This window comes from Sapajus apella, unplaced genomic scaffold, assembly GCF_009761245.1.
Source record: "Sapajus apella isolate SASKATOON/1434 unplaced genomic scaffold, GSC_monkey_1.0 scaffold42, whole genome shotgun sequence".
NCBI lineage: Eukaryota > Metazoa > Chordata > Mammalia > Primates > Cebidae > Sapajus > Sapajus apella.
Genome location: NW_022436982.1, coordinates 18,857,352 through 18,873,661, shown reverse-complemented (window position 1 = coordinate 18,873,661; position 16,310 = coordinate 18,857,352). Strand labels below are relative to the sequence as shown.

Sequence of the window (16,310 nt, the reverse complement as noted above, 5' to 3'; positions counted from 1 at the left end):
TAGCCAACAGTTTCAACCTCTTTCCTTACCAGATGTTTCAGAAAAGCTGCTAAACATTGCAAAGTTTGCCTGATGGAAATTCCTTTTATTCTTCTGTCCCTTCTCTTTTAAGCCAAAAATGGATGATAGAACCATTAGAATGTGGGTTCCAGAGAGAGGGGAAGATTCAGAGTGCTGAACTGGAGAGAAGCCACTGAGTTAGCAAGGACTTCCACATTCAATTTTGCTTTTGAAGTTCACTTTTCTCCAGTGGACACAAGAAAGAGGTCTACGTGGAAGCTGTATTAGAAAAACCATCTTGGTCAGAAGTTGGCCACATTCCGTGGTCCACAAAGGTGCTTTTGATGAATGATGTGGGTCCTGCATAAGTTAGTTTGGGACTTCTACAGATCATCTTGGAGATTCAACTCGGACTAGAAAACAGTCACGAGCCTGTGAGGGGTGTAGCCAAGGTGTGAGCAATAAGATGAACACTCATTTAGGTCTGGAGGTCAGGTTTCATGCTCCAGTGACTTCAGGATAATTACTTGAACGCCTTGAGCCTGATTTCCTTATCCTCAGAGGATTGTGTTTTGCAGATAAAATTAGGCAACTCATGAAAACACCTACTAGTACAGTGCCTGAAATTTAGGCACTTAGCAAAATCTAAATCTTTATGCAAATTCCCATGGATATTGGCATTATAAAATAATTTCTATTTACAATAAAGTGACTCCCAGATGTATTCCATGAAAAACTTGTTCCCTGAGCTATTCTGCGTGTGAGTGTTGTGGTGGGTAGAGAGAGGCGATTCTATAGCCCAGTTGGGTTGAGATTTGCTGCCGAGGCTCCATCTCTGAGAGACTCCCAATCCACATGCACACCTCAATGATTCTAGGCTGTGATGCAGTTAAACAAGCATTCAAGCTAGGTCGCTGCCAAAAACTTGATGAAAGCATTTCCTGACACTTTTTACAGTGGAGCATCTACTCATCCTTCAGGAATGCTACTCCACAGGAATCCTGCAATAGCCAAAACTGACCAGCAGTCAAGATGCTGAATTTCCCACTGAACATGGGTCCCTCCCATGCTCCACAACAGGCCTATTTCTGTTCTAGATGGCACCCCGCAGTCCCTTTAGCTTTATCACAGAGGTTTTACCCCTTCAAATATGAAGAATATGAATCCATTAATCCTGTCTAAGCCAAAGAACAATACAAAGTTCTACAGCATTTAGCTGGTTGATTAATATGCATATTGATTGTTCACTTTGTGATTCATTCCAGGATCAATTTCTAATTAGAGGCAGGCTTTCTAATCCACCAAATGTTTCCGGGATACTTCTTCAGTCATTGCTGTTCCTACATGAATTAACTATAGTAGCAATCACCACCACAAGTTATATTTGTTAAGGACTTAAATACACAGGATGCCTTCATATACATTATACTTTTCATTTGTTTCTCTAAACAAATTGTAGTATCTTCCCCATTTCACAGAAGATATAACTAAGGCTTGAACAGTCACTAGATGAAGGGCAGAGCCAAAGCTCAAACCTTGTCCTCTAGCTCCAAATTTAGTGGTTTATAATCTATAGCATAAATTCTAATGTGTCAGATATAAAGTTCACACTGATATAGAGATCAATAATTTACATTTAGAAAACACGGCCAGGCGCGGTGGCTCAAGCCTGTAATCCCAGCACTTTGGGAGGCTGAGGCGGGTGGATCACAAAGTCAAGAGATCAAGACCATTCTGGCTAACATGGTCAAAACCCGGCTCTACTAAATATACAAAAATTAGCCAGGCATGGTGACAGGTGCCTGTAATCCCAGTTACTCAGGAGGCTGAGGCAGGAGAATCACTTGAACTCGGGAGGTGGAGGTTGCAGTGAGTCAAGATCGTGCCACTGCCCTCCAGCCTGGTGACAGAGCAAGACTCCGTCTCAAAAACAACAACAGAACCCCGGGCCCTAGATGAGTAAGTATTCCTTCTTTCTTGCTTGGGTGGCTGAAAGACAAGCCTGCTGTTCCCTTCCCTTCAGGCCAGATGGGCATGGTCCTTCAAAGGGGCAAGAAGTTCTTCACTGCACTGAGAAAAACCACGCACTCTAAAGCTACGTTTCCTTGGGCCGGAAGCCCAGCTCCTTCACTAATTAGCTGCATCCACCTTAGAAAAGTCACTTTTTAGCTCTGCCCTCAGTTTTCTCATCTATAAATTCGTCAAAAAAGTGATGTCCACTTACTAATTTTTTTGAAGCAGGTATTTTTTTTTTTTTACATTTTCTTGAGAATTGGGAGATACTTGTCTGACCTTGCAAGTAGTTGACATATTTTTCTATAAAGATTGTGACCCTGATGATTTATTTCTCTTAGGCAGAGATGGTTTAATGGGGGAAGGTCATCTGTTTTACGGTTTATAATCTCAAGATTACATTGTATGATCAGGGGCCAGGGCCTACTTTGTTCTCACCTATTCCCCAGCTTCTAGTACTGTGCACCTGACATATAGTAGCCACTCGATAAAAGTCTGTGGAGTTAATAAATCTGGGCCAGGCTCTACATTTTATCAGGTAACGGACTGGGACCCTGGGAATGCGTTTTGCTAAGAAAAGGATGCTAGCTTTTTCCTGACAATGACTACAGTGTCCTCTGCTGGTCAGTTTTTGGAACTACAATTCAGGATCGGAAAGAAAAAGCAAGAATTCTGAAGACTGCAGAAGAGTTTCTCAGCTTTCTTTCCTTCATCTATACACCATCATAAAAGGACCATAACAGGGCTGTATCACTTATGGTGCTTAGTATGCCTTGGATATGGTGACTACTAAAACAAGGATAAGTATACAACTTGTCTTTGAGGTGTCTGGGAAAGCATCAAAAACAAAAGCAATGAAAAAAACAGCGCAGTACCAGAAGAACTGCACTCTGACAGAACTTTCTATGACCATCTGTTAGCTGGTAAGCTATTCAAGTTCTACATTCAAGAAAAGTCTAGAACAGGGACCTAGTCAGTAAAATTGCTACAGTCTTTTAATCTTGTTAATTTTCAAGATTTGTTACTCTTGCTATTTTGAGGGTCAAACCCTTACACACCTTCCAAAATCTATTTTCCTCTTTATAGTATCTTCATCTTACCTAGGATAAGTTTATTACCTTATAAACGTACTGTCAAGTAAGTGTAATCTTCTTCTTAGAGAAACAGAAGGTGTTTGGCTAACTCTGCTTGACTATCTCATTTCTCTCGACAGCAGGTATTTTAGAAGGCTATTGTTACTAACATGGTCCTAGAGTGACCTCTTGCTGCACAATTGTACATAAACCTGCAAACTCAGTGTCGGATGCTAGTGAATTGTTAAGACAGAAACCTCCCTGTGTATAAAAGTGTAAACACTGACATGCATAATGTGAACGTTAACTTAGCTTTTTAATGTTTCTGTACTCTGTAAAGCTATTGGCTTTCCTATTATAAAGCAGTAATTTTTAAAAATTCCTTCTCCAAATAAATTCTATGAGCTTGTGAAATGGTCTATTAATTTATCTTCTTAGGTTCTGTTTTAAAAAGAACATTTCCCTTTCCTAATATTCAGATACATTCTGGAAGTAACATATAGGACTACTGAATAAGCAAGAGAATTTACATTTGAGGAGTGGCTGAGTTCCCTGTGGGATCCATGATTTGAAATTCCACGGTATCTGAATTTACTTCCAAAGATGGGTTTATGATGTAAAGAATGGTCTTACTGTTTAAGTCCTTTTGGCTAAATTTCTCATGGATAAATTCACCTACAAAAAACAAATAAATGAATATAATGGGTAATCAAAACATTAAATAAGAGCTAATAAAATTGTACAGCTATTTTATTTTAAATACAGCTTTAAAAACAGCTAATGTACATTTTAAAAAAGAAATTAACATTACTGTAACTATCTTAAAACTCAAATGCAATGAGCTTAAATTAGGCATTAAATTGACTGCCTCAGAAATATTTGCCTTAAAGAACATACAAAAATAAAGAGAAGGAGAGTAGGAAGATACAGTAATAAAAATATATAATTCTCTGCCATCCTGTTTAATGATGTATTATAATCATTGTGCTCAGAAAGTAGAAATAACATACAATCCAGAGAAGCCATTAGGAAAAAAATCAAGAACTTAAAAAAAATGATCTGACATCATTTAGAATCATTTAGAATTCATGACAGAAAAAATTTATCACAAATATGAAATTTGGTCCTGACACTGTGTTCCTCTGAATATATTATAATCAGCTGTTGAGAAAAAATTATAAATAATCAACAGTTGTATATCAGTATTTGTTTCTTCCAGTCAGGATACGTTTAGGAAGGCTCAGACTCAAACCCTCTTTAGGACCAATATTGATTTATAAACTGCATCTATCAGTAAGCCCTGGGGAGTGCTTACCAAATGGGCCTGCACTTAATTAAATTACTCTCCAGTCCTGCCAGCCACTGGGTATTTTAAAATGAGCAATTATAAGGATTAAGGAAGCCAGTACCTGTTGTTGTGTTCTCCAGATGTCCATGTTTTGGACCTTGTAAAATTTTAAAGATGATCTGATCGTCCTCAGTGTCAGGGTCTGATGCCTTCAGCACGCGGGAAGTGATGTAAATCCCATAGCAGCCATTTTTCAGGAGCCCCACTTGAGAAGGGGAATGCAAGAGTGTGATACGGGGAGCTGCTTTGTCCAACTGGTCCACCTGGATCATCAACGATGACATTCAATGTTATCCAGAGGCCCCTCACCCCCATGCAACGTTGAGCTTTATTGGTTCAACAGTGACACACAGTCCCACATTTCAGATTCTTTATACTCTTCATTAGCAGATTCCTGCTAAAGACTGTCCTGTTCACAAGAGCCTCAGCAACTATCACAGTGCTTGGAACAGAGGCCAACTTTCCACGGTAAACCTTGATCCCACTTTATCAATGTGCCTACTGCCTGACTCCCACTTAGGATACAGGTTTCGACAAGGCAGGCATCAGGTCTTTTACCCCTGTGGATTCCCTGCACTTGGTACAGTGCCTGAACCATAACAGAAGCCCAGGGAATATCTATTAAATGAATACACTAAAATTAACCCAAGAATTCTAGAGCAGACTTCCTGTTAATTCCACAGAAGAACTGCTCCCATTTTCCTGGACTTTAGTGATTTATAGACACAAAATTGTAAGGGTTTACAAATATATAGCATTTTTGGGGGGCAATTCTTTTTTTCAACTGGGAAAAATGCTGAATAAAAATGGAGATACCTCAGTAAGGAAAAAGTGAAAGGTGATTATTTCTAGATAATTTGCATATTTGTTTCACTGAGGATGAGAGCCAGGTACCTGAACAGGTGGACTCGATTTGTGAAGATGGTGATGAACAATAACTCATAAGTGAGAACAGAAATGTAGGTTCAAACATAGCAAAGGACCTCATTCAATCTGTATGGAGCTCAGCCCACCTTGCATTTGCAAGAGGACTGTTGTAGGTTAAGGATAGAACAGGTTTGGATGGATTAGAACAGATTCACTGCTGATACTAGCAAACAGGTACAAGAATCTTCATTTGCCTCACTCCTAATCTCTCAGTTCTTTACTTCATTTACCACAAAATGATACTACTGTAAATCTTAGTTTACCCTAGCAAAGTAAAAAATTCATGTCAATGGTAAGACCAAGTAGATTTTTGTGTATTATGATACAGTTATTCCATGCAGCCTTTAAAAATCATGTTATCAGGAGTACGACTAGTTATCAAGTACTATCAGGAATAGTTAATGACATAAGGAGATGTTCAGAATACATAAAGATGGAAACAGTCAATATGCATAATAGTATAAATAATGTCATCCCATTTTTAATTGAACAAAATAAAAGAATGGAAGAAAGTCACCATCAATAGTTATCTTTGAGTGTTATGGTTGTGAAGAATTTTTTTTCTTATGGTTTATAAATTATTTACAATACATAGTTATTTTATAAACTGAAAAAGCAACAGACATTTTCAAAAGTCACATTATTTTCCTCTCCTGAAGAGTATGGGCAGCATCTTGCAGAGCAGTGAGGTTGGGTGTCAAGCTGTCATCGTGGCCCATGAGGGAAGAAGTTCCCACAACCATGTGGCCAGTAGGAGAGATGGTCAGTGGAAGAAGAGGAAAATTAAAGTACTTCCAAGCTATGTAAGAAATACACAAAGTTGACATTAAATAAATAGCTGAATGTAGGATGGTTGTTTTATTTTGGTTATGAATGTTATAATTCCTTAAAAATGAAAGTGTTACAAAAGTAAGAAATGCCTGTTGCAATCGCGTGTTTTTAAAAAAGCTAACATCTAAGCTCTAGCAACAAGGTTCCTTGTCGTGTCTCTGGTCACATTAAAATATACCCTAGGTCTTATTCAACTTCTAGCTTCGTCAAAAGTAGATCTTCTGGCTCAGTATACCAGAAGCATTTTAAAATATTGGATTGCAAGGTTTTTTTTTTTTTTTTTTTTTTTTTTTTTTTTTTTTTTTTTTTTTAAGAAACCTCTATCCTCTGAAAACTTGTTTCGGACTTACTGAAAATGTATAGAAAGCATAACGTGACTTTTTTCTCCCTCACCTGAACTCTTTAAAGAAGAAGTACAAGTTGCATCAGTTGCGACAATCTTGATCAGACATAAAAGACTTCCTACAAAATGAATGTCAGGTTGTACCTGCTGGTGTCAGTCAAATACACCAGTGTTTTGCAGTAGTTTTGCCCTCAAATACTCAGGTACCACCAGAAGAGGTCAACATCCATATTGTCTAGGCAGAAAACTCTCTAGGAAAGGCAAGACACTGATGGCGTCATCTCTCCTACACTGCTGGTGGGATCAATCACTTTTTAAAGCCTCGTGATTTCTCTGCTAAAAGAGACTAAGGGTTCTGGAGAATTATGGGAGAAAGTTTGAAGTTTACCTTGTGGAATTTTTACAAATAATGTTTTTGTCTTGTTTTGTTTTGTTTTGCAATGAAAACCTCATATTTTTGACAAAAAAGCTTTACAATATATGTCCAACATTTTTCTATCAGTAAATTCCACAACTTGCAATAGATAACTCTCTTATTAAGATGAGTGTTAGTGTTGGGAGATACCTAATTTAAGTTCTCCAATCTCCACCCTCTTTTCCATCTGTGCTTTAGAGTGTAGGAAGGAACTCTGACATCTGCACTCAGAATTTAGAATTCATATAAATTTGCAGCCAAAGAGACCCAGAAAAGTATCCCTGGCTGGACAGTACAGAGACATGTCTCAACCCAGGGTGAGGAGTCAGGAATCAAAAAAAGACACTAACAGACTGAAGAGTGGAATGGGACTAAGATCAATTGAAACATACGATAAAAATAAAAGTAATAATTTTAATACAAAGTGCTTCTTACACACTGTATCCATGATGTCAATATCTTCTTTCTTCTCCCAGCGCCGCATCATTTCATCACATTTTCTAGACCACCCAACTGCCAAGGACTCATCCAGCGCCCACTCTATGCTCTCAAGACTTGTCCCATACACAGAGTCTGGGAGGCTTCATTTTATGTATGAACTTCCCACGGTGTGTTTTAGATGGAATTAACATTTACATCAGTACATTTTTAGTTAAAGAGCTTATCCTCCATAATGCAAGTGGGCTTCAACCAATCAATTGTAGGCCTTAGGAGAAAAGATTGAGGTCCCCCAAAAAGGAAGGAACATTGCCTCCAGACTGCCTTTGGGCTAAAGATTGCAACGTTAACTCCTGCTAAAATTTGTAGCCTGCCAACCTGCCCTGTGTATTTTAGACATGTCAAGCCCTACAATCACATGAGTCAATGAGTCAATTCCCTAAAATAAATCTCTCTCTCTCTCTCTCTTTATCTCTTTCTTTATCTCAGCAAGGGAAAATGTAACTATATTACTAGTCAGAAAGTATTCTAAAGTAAGACAAATTTTATCTATTTTGTGTTTGGTGAGAGTGTGTAGAAGAGGGTGAATTACTTCCAAGGAGAGTCGATTCAAGGGTTTGAGAGCCAGAATATACTTGATGTGTTTTGACTTAAAAAAGAAAAACACATTATGCCCTCCAGGAATCCTTGTAATAGTCAACAAATGTGGCAGTGTAGTGCCATAGAAAGGACATAGAATTTGGGATCAGAAAGACTTGAGATCTTTGTGTGTATTTGATCAAATTATTCAACTCCTGAACTTGTACCCTCATCTATAAAACGTCAATAATAAAACTTGCTTCATAGGAATTTTATGAGAATCAAATGAGATTTATGTGGAGTGGGCCTAGCCTGCAGTTAACACTAAAGAAGCTGCAATTGCTGCGATTAATACCCTCATCATTATTACATGTGTAATAGTGTAAAGATGCTGCCTCGTAAGTTTCAACATCAAATATGTTTCAGGCCATATGCTACTGCTTTGGATACCTAATCCTGTTGAATTCTCACCACAATGCTGTAGGCATGTTTTTCAAAGAAGGGAAAGTAGATCCAGAAGAGTTAAAGAACTCTTTAAGGTCACACAGCTAACGCATTGCAAAGCAGAAAATCAAACCTGGGTCTGACTCCAAAGCCCATGGCTTTTGCTCCTTTCTGTGCTAACCATCAACACTCACAGTCAGTTATTAGCACAAATGTGGGCACCACAGCTCTTTCATTCATATTAATATTCTGTGTGTGCTGTAGATGCACAATCTGTATTTGAATGAAAGAAGAAAGGAAATTTAAAAAAAAATAGTTCTTGGCCAGGCACGGTAGTTCCCATCTGTAATCTCAGCACTTTGGGAGGCCGAGGCAGGTGGATTATTTGAGTTCAGGAGTTCAAGACCAGCCTGACCAACATGGTGAAACCTCATCTCTATTAAAAATACAAAAAAGTTGGCTGAGCATGGTGGTGCATGACTATAGTCCTAGCTACTCGGGAGGCTGAGGCAGGAGAATTGCTGAGCCCAGGAGGGGGAGGTTGCAGTGAGCCGAGATCACACTCCTGCACTCCAGCCTGGGTGACAGAGCAAGACTCTGTCTCAAAAAATAAATAAATAAATAAAATAGTTCTCGATGTCAGTGTTTTCACATCTCTGGCAAATGAACTGTGTTTTTCATACATACCTGAATGGCGAATAAAACAGGTTCTTCCCACACTCTCCCATTCACAACAAAGCCTTGGTTTGTCCTGTCTGTGGCCATGAAAGTAAAGCAGTCAGTCTGTGAGTCCCCTCCTGAGTGCCGATAGGCCACATTCCTGCTGTCCACATCCTGCTGGGTGAAATTGTGTTGAAGCAGCCCTGTCCCCCACAGGTAGAGCTGGCCATGCTGGGGAAGCTGAACCAAGAGGAAGGTGAGGTTCTCTGCAGGTGTGTCAGGGTCAGTCAGCTGAAGGAGGTCAGGGGAAAGCAGGCCCACGGCCCCTTGGACCAGTCTCAACCCCTTGTTCCTGGTTACCACGGGCAGGGCTCTGTCCACAGTCTCCAGTGTGATCTCAAACACCCCATGCTCGGTCCGCAGTCCATTGCTGATGATGAATCTGGCAAAGAGAGGCAAGGTAGCCTTCAGCATGGATTCTTGTGTCACCATCTACTGGAATGAAATGATAATACACACCTTTACTAAAGGATATGTCGTGTTGTGACTCAAATGAAAAATCAAGGGCAGATCTTGCAGAAGAACACCTATCATTAAACCAGTCACTGGAGTAACACATAAATGGACCATTCTACACCCAAGACTATTTTCCCAATAACACTAATGACAGACCTATGTGATGGAACAGGCAAATTCTGACAATCATATTCCTCAGGCTCATGAGTGCTTAATGTGGTTCCTTGACCCAAATAAAAATTTCATATCCAATGAGACTCATCATATGAATGTGAAGAGTATACCCTCTTTATTTATTTATAACTTCTCAATTGTATTTTTTTCATGGGAGTATAATAAACTGAAGTTCTAAGTCTGATAACTGGGAGGCCAATAAAATAAAGTGCTGAATGGGTTGAATTTAACTAACAGCAGATCACATTTCTCAGACATGTAAACTCACCTAACTCATCTTCCCTTCCAGGCCTCATTTTCACTGCTCTGAAGAAATGAAGCAGATGAACCAGAAGATAATAAAGTACCAACCAACTCTAAAATTTTATGGGAGGCCCTAATCTCTTACAGTTTACATTAGCTTCTGCATTTGTTCCCTAGAAGATAGGTGACAGTTACGCTACATAAGGATTATTTCCCTGCTTCAAAGAAAGATTCAGTAAGTTGGTGGAAGATCATAAGGCAGGTAGGAGATGAAGCTGAGACTAGAACACAGTTCTTTTGATTCCTGCATCCTCTACTCTTGCAGAGTTTAAAATAAATGCTGGTTTAGCAATCCACCACCAAAAAATTGTGATGCCTGAACACCATTGCAAAACTATAAAAGGAAAGCTGAAATGATACACATCTGAGATAAGCAAAATCTTTCTTACAATCTTAGTTTTGTGATAGTATACTATGCTTCTGATTACATTGATCATGAAATCACATTCTACCTACTGAAGCCAATTTCACAATAACACTGATTTAAATGATCTTTGTAGCATTTCAATACGTAATTTTTATTTCAATAAGAATGAAGAGTATCATGAAATTATGCAAACAAGGCACAATATTAAAACTCCAAAAAGTTAGGAAATCATTACTACCAAATGGGACTGACAAATTCACTAGACACCAAAGAAATGTACTTAGAAATAATCACAGAGCTGTATCTTACTAGCTTTTCTCCATGTACCATAGTTGCTGGAAATATTCATGGAGGATATACTCTTCTATTCCACTGATACAAAAATCTCTAAAAATAATGTTTTTGTAGGATATATCAATTATATATAACATTTTTAGATATAAATTTTATGTACATATATAAATTATATATTTTCTTTGGAGGTTCTTTTTTAACTAGAGAAGGTATGGAGTTTGTAATTATTTTACATATCTGGCAGATTTGACTAACAATCTCTTTATCCTTTGTGAAAGATGTCTTGTCCTTCAGGGTTTCAGCATTGATCCTTTCGAGCATAAAGAGACCTACAATTAGGTAGTGTGAGAGCAACGAGTCAACCATCCTGTCTGAGACCCCGGACTCGGGAGGGCAGTTAGACAAAAAGCAAAAAGAGATGAGTTTGGCTAAGTACTGATTTTGCTTTGAAGGCTAGGCTGAAGTTTTCTAGTTTTCTAATTATCTAGTTAATAAGACTGCCAACAAGGAAAATATGTCTGATGTGATACAAAGAAAAAGAAATCTATGTCCAAAAAGTTAAAATTGCCAAGCGAAATACAACAAATAAATTTTGGCATTTCACACAGCTAGACTTGTAAAGAATGAAACCTGATTTATTTCTCCCACAGCATTATTTTTCACAGTTTGACTAAAGGTATTCAACTACCTTTAGAATTACAGATTGAGCAAAATCACATAGTTTCCTTAAAACAAACCAGTCAGTTTTTCTTTGATAAAACTAAACCTTTGATAAGTATATTTTTAGCAAATTGGGCAATTTCATCACTGGACCATGAGGTGTTTATAAAATCAATTATTTATTTTAAAAAGAGGCCGGTGCAGTGGCTCACGCCTATAAACCCAGCACCTTGGCAGGCTGAGGCGGGCAGATGGCTTGAGTCCAGGAGTTCAAGACCAGCCTGGGTAACATGGCAAAACCCTCTCTCTATAAAAAAAAAAACCACAAAATTTAGCTGGGTGTGATGGTGCATGCCTGTAGCCCCAGCTACTAGGGAGGCTGCGGTGGGAGGATCACTTGATCCTGGGAGGTCGAGGCTACTGTGAGCCATGAATGTGCTACTGCACTCCAGCCTGGGCAACACAGACAGAGATCCTGAAAAAAAAAAAAAAAGGAAGGAAGGAAGGAGAAAGAAAGAAAGAAAGAAACTAAGAAAAGAAAGCAAGCAAGAGAAAAGAAAAAGAGATCAGGCGCAGTGACTCACGTCTGTAGTCCTGACACTCTGGGAGGCTGGGGTGTGTGAAGCACTTAAGCTCAGGAGTTTGAGACCAGCCTGGGCAACATGGCAAAACCCCATCTTTAAAAAAGAAAAAAGGAAAAAGAAAAAAAGGAACCTAGAAAAATATGTCTGTTCTTCAAACTTTTTACTTAGTCACCTCCACAGTTTCAAAAGTCCATTGGTATACATTTTAGGTATAAAATTATGCTTTATTTCTCAGGCAGAGCCTTTCACAGAATTACACCTTTATTCTATTGTTTTTCTGATACTTTTTCATTTTCCCTTTAGATCCTATCATCTGACCCATGATAAAATAAGTAGGAGGCTAGGTGCTCCTTCAGTGCCTCCAAGTTCCCTTTTTCCCATTTTCCCCCTCCAGAAATATGTTTCACACCTCTCATTCTACCCTGTTTCACAAATAAACTGGCTCTCTATTCCTTACCAGATCCCTGTATCAATGTGCTCTGTGGAGAGTGTTAAACCAGCCATTGGTACGTTAGTGCAAATGTAAGCCAAAGGACGTGTATTTTTAGCATAAGCGTTAATTGCAGAGCTATAGACATTGTGCACTATTAAAAGTATGTCAATAGCCGAAAAGGAAGAAGAAAACAGGGGAGAAATGGGAACAAGAGCAACAAAGTCAAACGCGAGCTCGAGTGAGTGCCAGGGACTCCATCAGAGGTGGCCATCTTGAATATTGAATTCTGACTTTCCTCTCTGGTGACTGAATTGCAAAAATGCCTGACAAGGTCCTCAAAGCTCATCTTAGGATGGCCACATCTACTCGATGCGTGCATGACCTTTGTGAGGTCACTAAAGTTGTCTTATGATCCAGGCTGTCCATCTCAAACCCCTCCCTGCCAGATGATGGCGATCTGCCCACATTGGAAACAGGCAGCCTGCCATCAGACAGATGGGAGTGAGGGCATGCAGGCCACAGACCACAGAAGAGTAAGAAATATGTTTTCTGAGGCCGCTGCTCCCATCTGGGACACCAAGGCAGCTGTCTGTGCTGACCTAAAGCTAATAAGCCAGGGGTGAAAAGGATGCAATTTCTAAACATGACTGGATCAACTACATCATTCCATTTTCACAAGTAACAGTGCAAACTACTCACAGGCAGAGAGACATTATCAGAGAGAGACAGAGTGAATGGTTATGGTTGGGTTCCCAGTCGAAATAAAGCTAGCAGAACAAGTGAAACAAGGTCAGTGCTGTTCACGTCTGCAAAAGCTGACCGATCAGGAGCTCTTCCAAATGCCCCCTCCCCCAAATCCTTCAAATACATTCTCCAGGTTTAAAACCATAAAGTCATTGCTATGTTGGTATCCATTCTGAGTTGAAGAAGTTGGTGGTAGCAGCTCCTTCTGTGGGTCCATTTTGTTTAATTTCCCTTAATACATCCCCCTAAGAAGAGATGCAGCCAAGATGACCACCGTTCTCATGAAATTTGGGGAATGGCTCTCAGATTTGTCTGGGGTGCCTGCCTGGTCTGATTTCACCATTACCAGGGTGCTTTCAAGCTTTCTGCATTGCCTGGCAATAGAGTTGGCTGAAGAAGCTGCCATCTGTCATGGCATTTAAGAGATAAAAATGGAATCATAAATAGCGCCAGCTCCTCAGAAAAAAAAAAAGTCCAGCCGGCATGTCAAAATGGAGGACATTAGCATGTTCTTTTAGTACCCGGCTGCCAGCAGCTGAAGTCAGCTTGCTAATCACTCGGTGTCATCTGTCCTAGAACATGCTGCCAAATCTTTCTTCCAGGCCAGCAGCACCAAACAATGCAGGAGAAATTTATGATTCACAAAATATTTTTGCAGAAGGTAAAATCTGACTATTAAACTCCCCCATTTAATTAATGCTGCCATAGCTTACATTAAAAAGGGAAGGGGGAAAAATCCTCTGCCACAAAATTTATCTCTTCTACTCAGCCAAATTCCTTGCCAAATTTGACAGCAAGCAACATAAATTTAGGTGATTAGATTGGTTGCATATATTTAATTTTTAAAAAGCACTATGATCACACTTTCATTAAAACAGGCTTTCAGCTTTGGTTTAGCGCCACTTGACAAACAACACAGCAGTCCATGATTGGGTTAGTGAAATGACAAGATTAAAATTTGGGTCTTGGGCAGATGCTAGGCTCTTCCATTATAAATATGTAAAACTGCTGGCCAAATATCAGAATGACACATTGAGGAGGCTCCTTCGCACAAATGCATATTCTCCACAAATTTTTGGTACAATGAGGTATAATGGAAAGAACCTTCCCCTGGAAATGAGCTCTGAGCCCCAAATTCAGCAGTGATACTCAGTTATGTGAGTGTAGGTGACTTCCTTTGCCTCTTGGATCCTTGGTTTTCTCATATGTAAAATGGGAACACTATTGCATCTCTTGCAAGGTGGTGGCATAAGGCTTAAGAAAAATACCATACAAAGAAAGAGTCCAAGACATTCTCTGATGCATTGCAGGTGTTCAAGCAATGCTAACTTTCCTACATGTAAATAAGGGATTGGACCAAATCAAGACTTTTCAGCCTTTGTTATTTGTTTTCTCCCTAAAGCCTTGTTTCCTAATCTTGAGTCATTGAAACACCACCATATTTTTGCCATATGCCTGTACTTATGTGTACACTTATTATTTACTAGTTTGCTTTCTATCAATTCAATTTTTAACTTAACTCAGTGTATTTAGAGGAAACTTTTTAACTGCTAAAAACTGAACACTATAAATACTATTAAACTAAATATAAGAAAACAATATTTTTCATGCTTGCTAAATATTGTTGCCCAATGGGTTGGGGCCTGTGGTTTGTACTTTCTCTGTTAGGAAAGGAAAATAGTAAATATGAAGAGTTGTTAGAAACATATTAATACCAACCTGCTAAGGCATCACAGCCTTTTTGCTAAAGGAACACCTTGCCAGGAAGCCCAACGTGCAAAACAAACTAGTAAACAAAGCATTAACATCCACACATGCTCACACATAAAACGCACACCTACGTTCCATTAGTACATTGGGCTGAAGGCCCTAGAACCTCAATTCAGCTCTTCATTTTATCTCTGGGAGGCCCTAAAAGGCTTCCATAAATTCTTAATTCTTTCTTTTTATTTTTTTGTGATGGAGTTTTGCTCTGTCACCCAGGCTGGAGTGCAGTGGCATGATCTTGGCTCACTGCAACTTCTGCCTCCTGGGTTTAAATGATTTTCATGCCTCAGCCTCCTGAGTAGCTGGAATTACAGGTGCCCACAACCACTCCTGGCTAATTTTTTGTATTTTTAGTAGAGAGAGGGTTTCACTATGTTGGCCAGGCTGGTCTCGAACTCCTGACCTCAGATGATCCACCCACCTTGGCCTCCCAAAGTGCTGGGATTACAGGCGTGAGCCACCACATGAAGCCTCAACTTCCATAAATTCTTGAGGTTCCTCAGAACATATTCAGAACAACAGACTGGACCAGACCATTGATGACTAGTCCTGATTCCATCAGAATTACCTGAAGGTACCTTTCAACAACACAGATTTCTGGGCCTGAGACTGGACCTAACAAAGTTGCTTCTCTGGGCAAGGCCCAATAATTCGTATTTTGTAGTTCTCTCTAGCAATTCTCTAGGGATCTAAAAATGTAGAAATTCCTGGGATAAATTATTTCTAAAATGCCATATAATATCACTTTCTCTGGACGTGAATTAGGAAATTTTTACAGTATCGCCAGTCCTTACATGTGGAGGTTTTGTTCTTCATTCTCACCACTCAATTAATACCTAACCTTCATTTCTCAACATCTTTATGCATTCATTCCTGTGTTCTCCAACAAGGTCACTGGTTTCTTCAAGACAGTTACTAATGTCTTCAGCAGACTGTCCTGTGGGCATTGACAGAGGGAAGCAGGAAAGGAAAGAAGCTAGAAGTTCCAGAGATGAGTGTAAAATTAAAAGCCCTGGATCTGATACAAATGTATTAAGCCAAGAAGCACCCAGCTTCCCTTAGCAAACAGGAAAAAAAGAACAATCATTGCTCCTCTTCGTAACTCCTTTCCTCCTTCAAGATCATGCTTGCGGTTGTAACTACTGGAAGTAAGAAGGTAGTCAAGGCAAGGGTATAATGACAACAACGACAACAATAATAGTAGCTAACACTTATTTAGTTCTTCCTATGTGTGAGGTGTTGTTCTACTAAAGCTCTACGTGCATAAGCTCATAGAAACTTCCCACAACCTTGTGAGGCAGGTACTGTGAGCATCAATCCATTTCACAGAAGAGGAAACAAGAGCACAGGAGGTTGTGTAACCTGATGAAGGTCACAGAGTTGTGAGTCACTCAGGC

The 16,310-nt window shown here is 39.4% G+C and overlaps 1 protein-coding gene across 12 annotated transcripts in view; it reads right to left on the bottom strand.

Annotated features, from left to right (window-relative positions):
• Positions 1-16,310, bottom strand: part of FREM1 (FRAS1 related extracellular matrix 1) — a 191,757-nt gene that overhangs the window by 29,835 nt on the left and 145,612 nt on the right. For 6 of the 12 annotated variants that reach the window (XM_032300158.1, XM_032300156.1, XM_032300157.1 and 3 more), the window contains 3 exons: positions 9,099-9,513; positions 4,496-4,697; positions 3,617-3,761 (listed from right to left, as the gene is read on the bottom strand). In XM_032300158.1, the coding sequence (XP_032156049.1) occupies positions 3,617-3,761; positions 4,496-4,697; positions 9,099-9,513 (762 nt within the window). Of the gene's footprint in view, positions 1-3,616; positions 3,762-4,495; positions 4,698-9,098; positions 9,567-16,310 lie in introns of those variants that run through there. The other 6 variants (XM_032300170.1, XM_032300168.1, XM_032300169.1 and 3 more) reach the window with 5 other exon arrangements.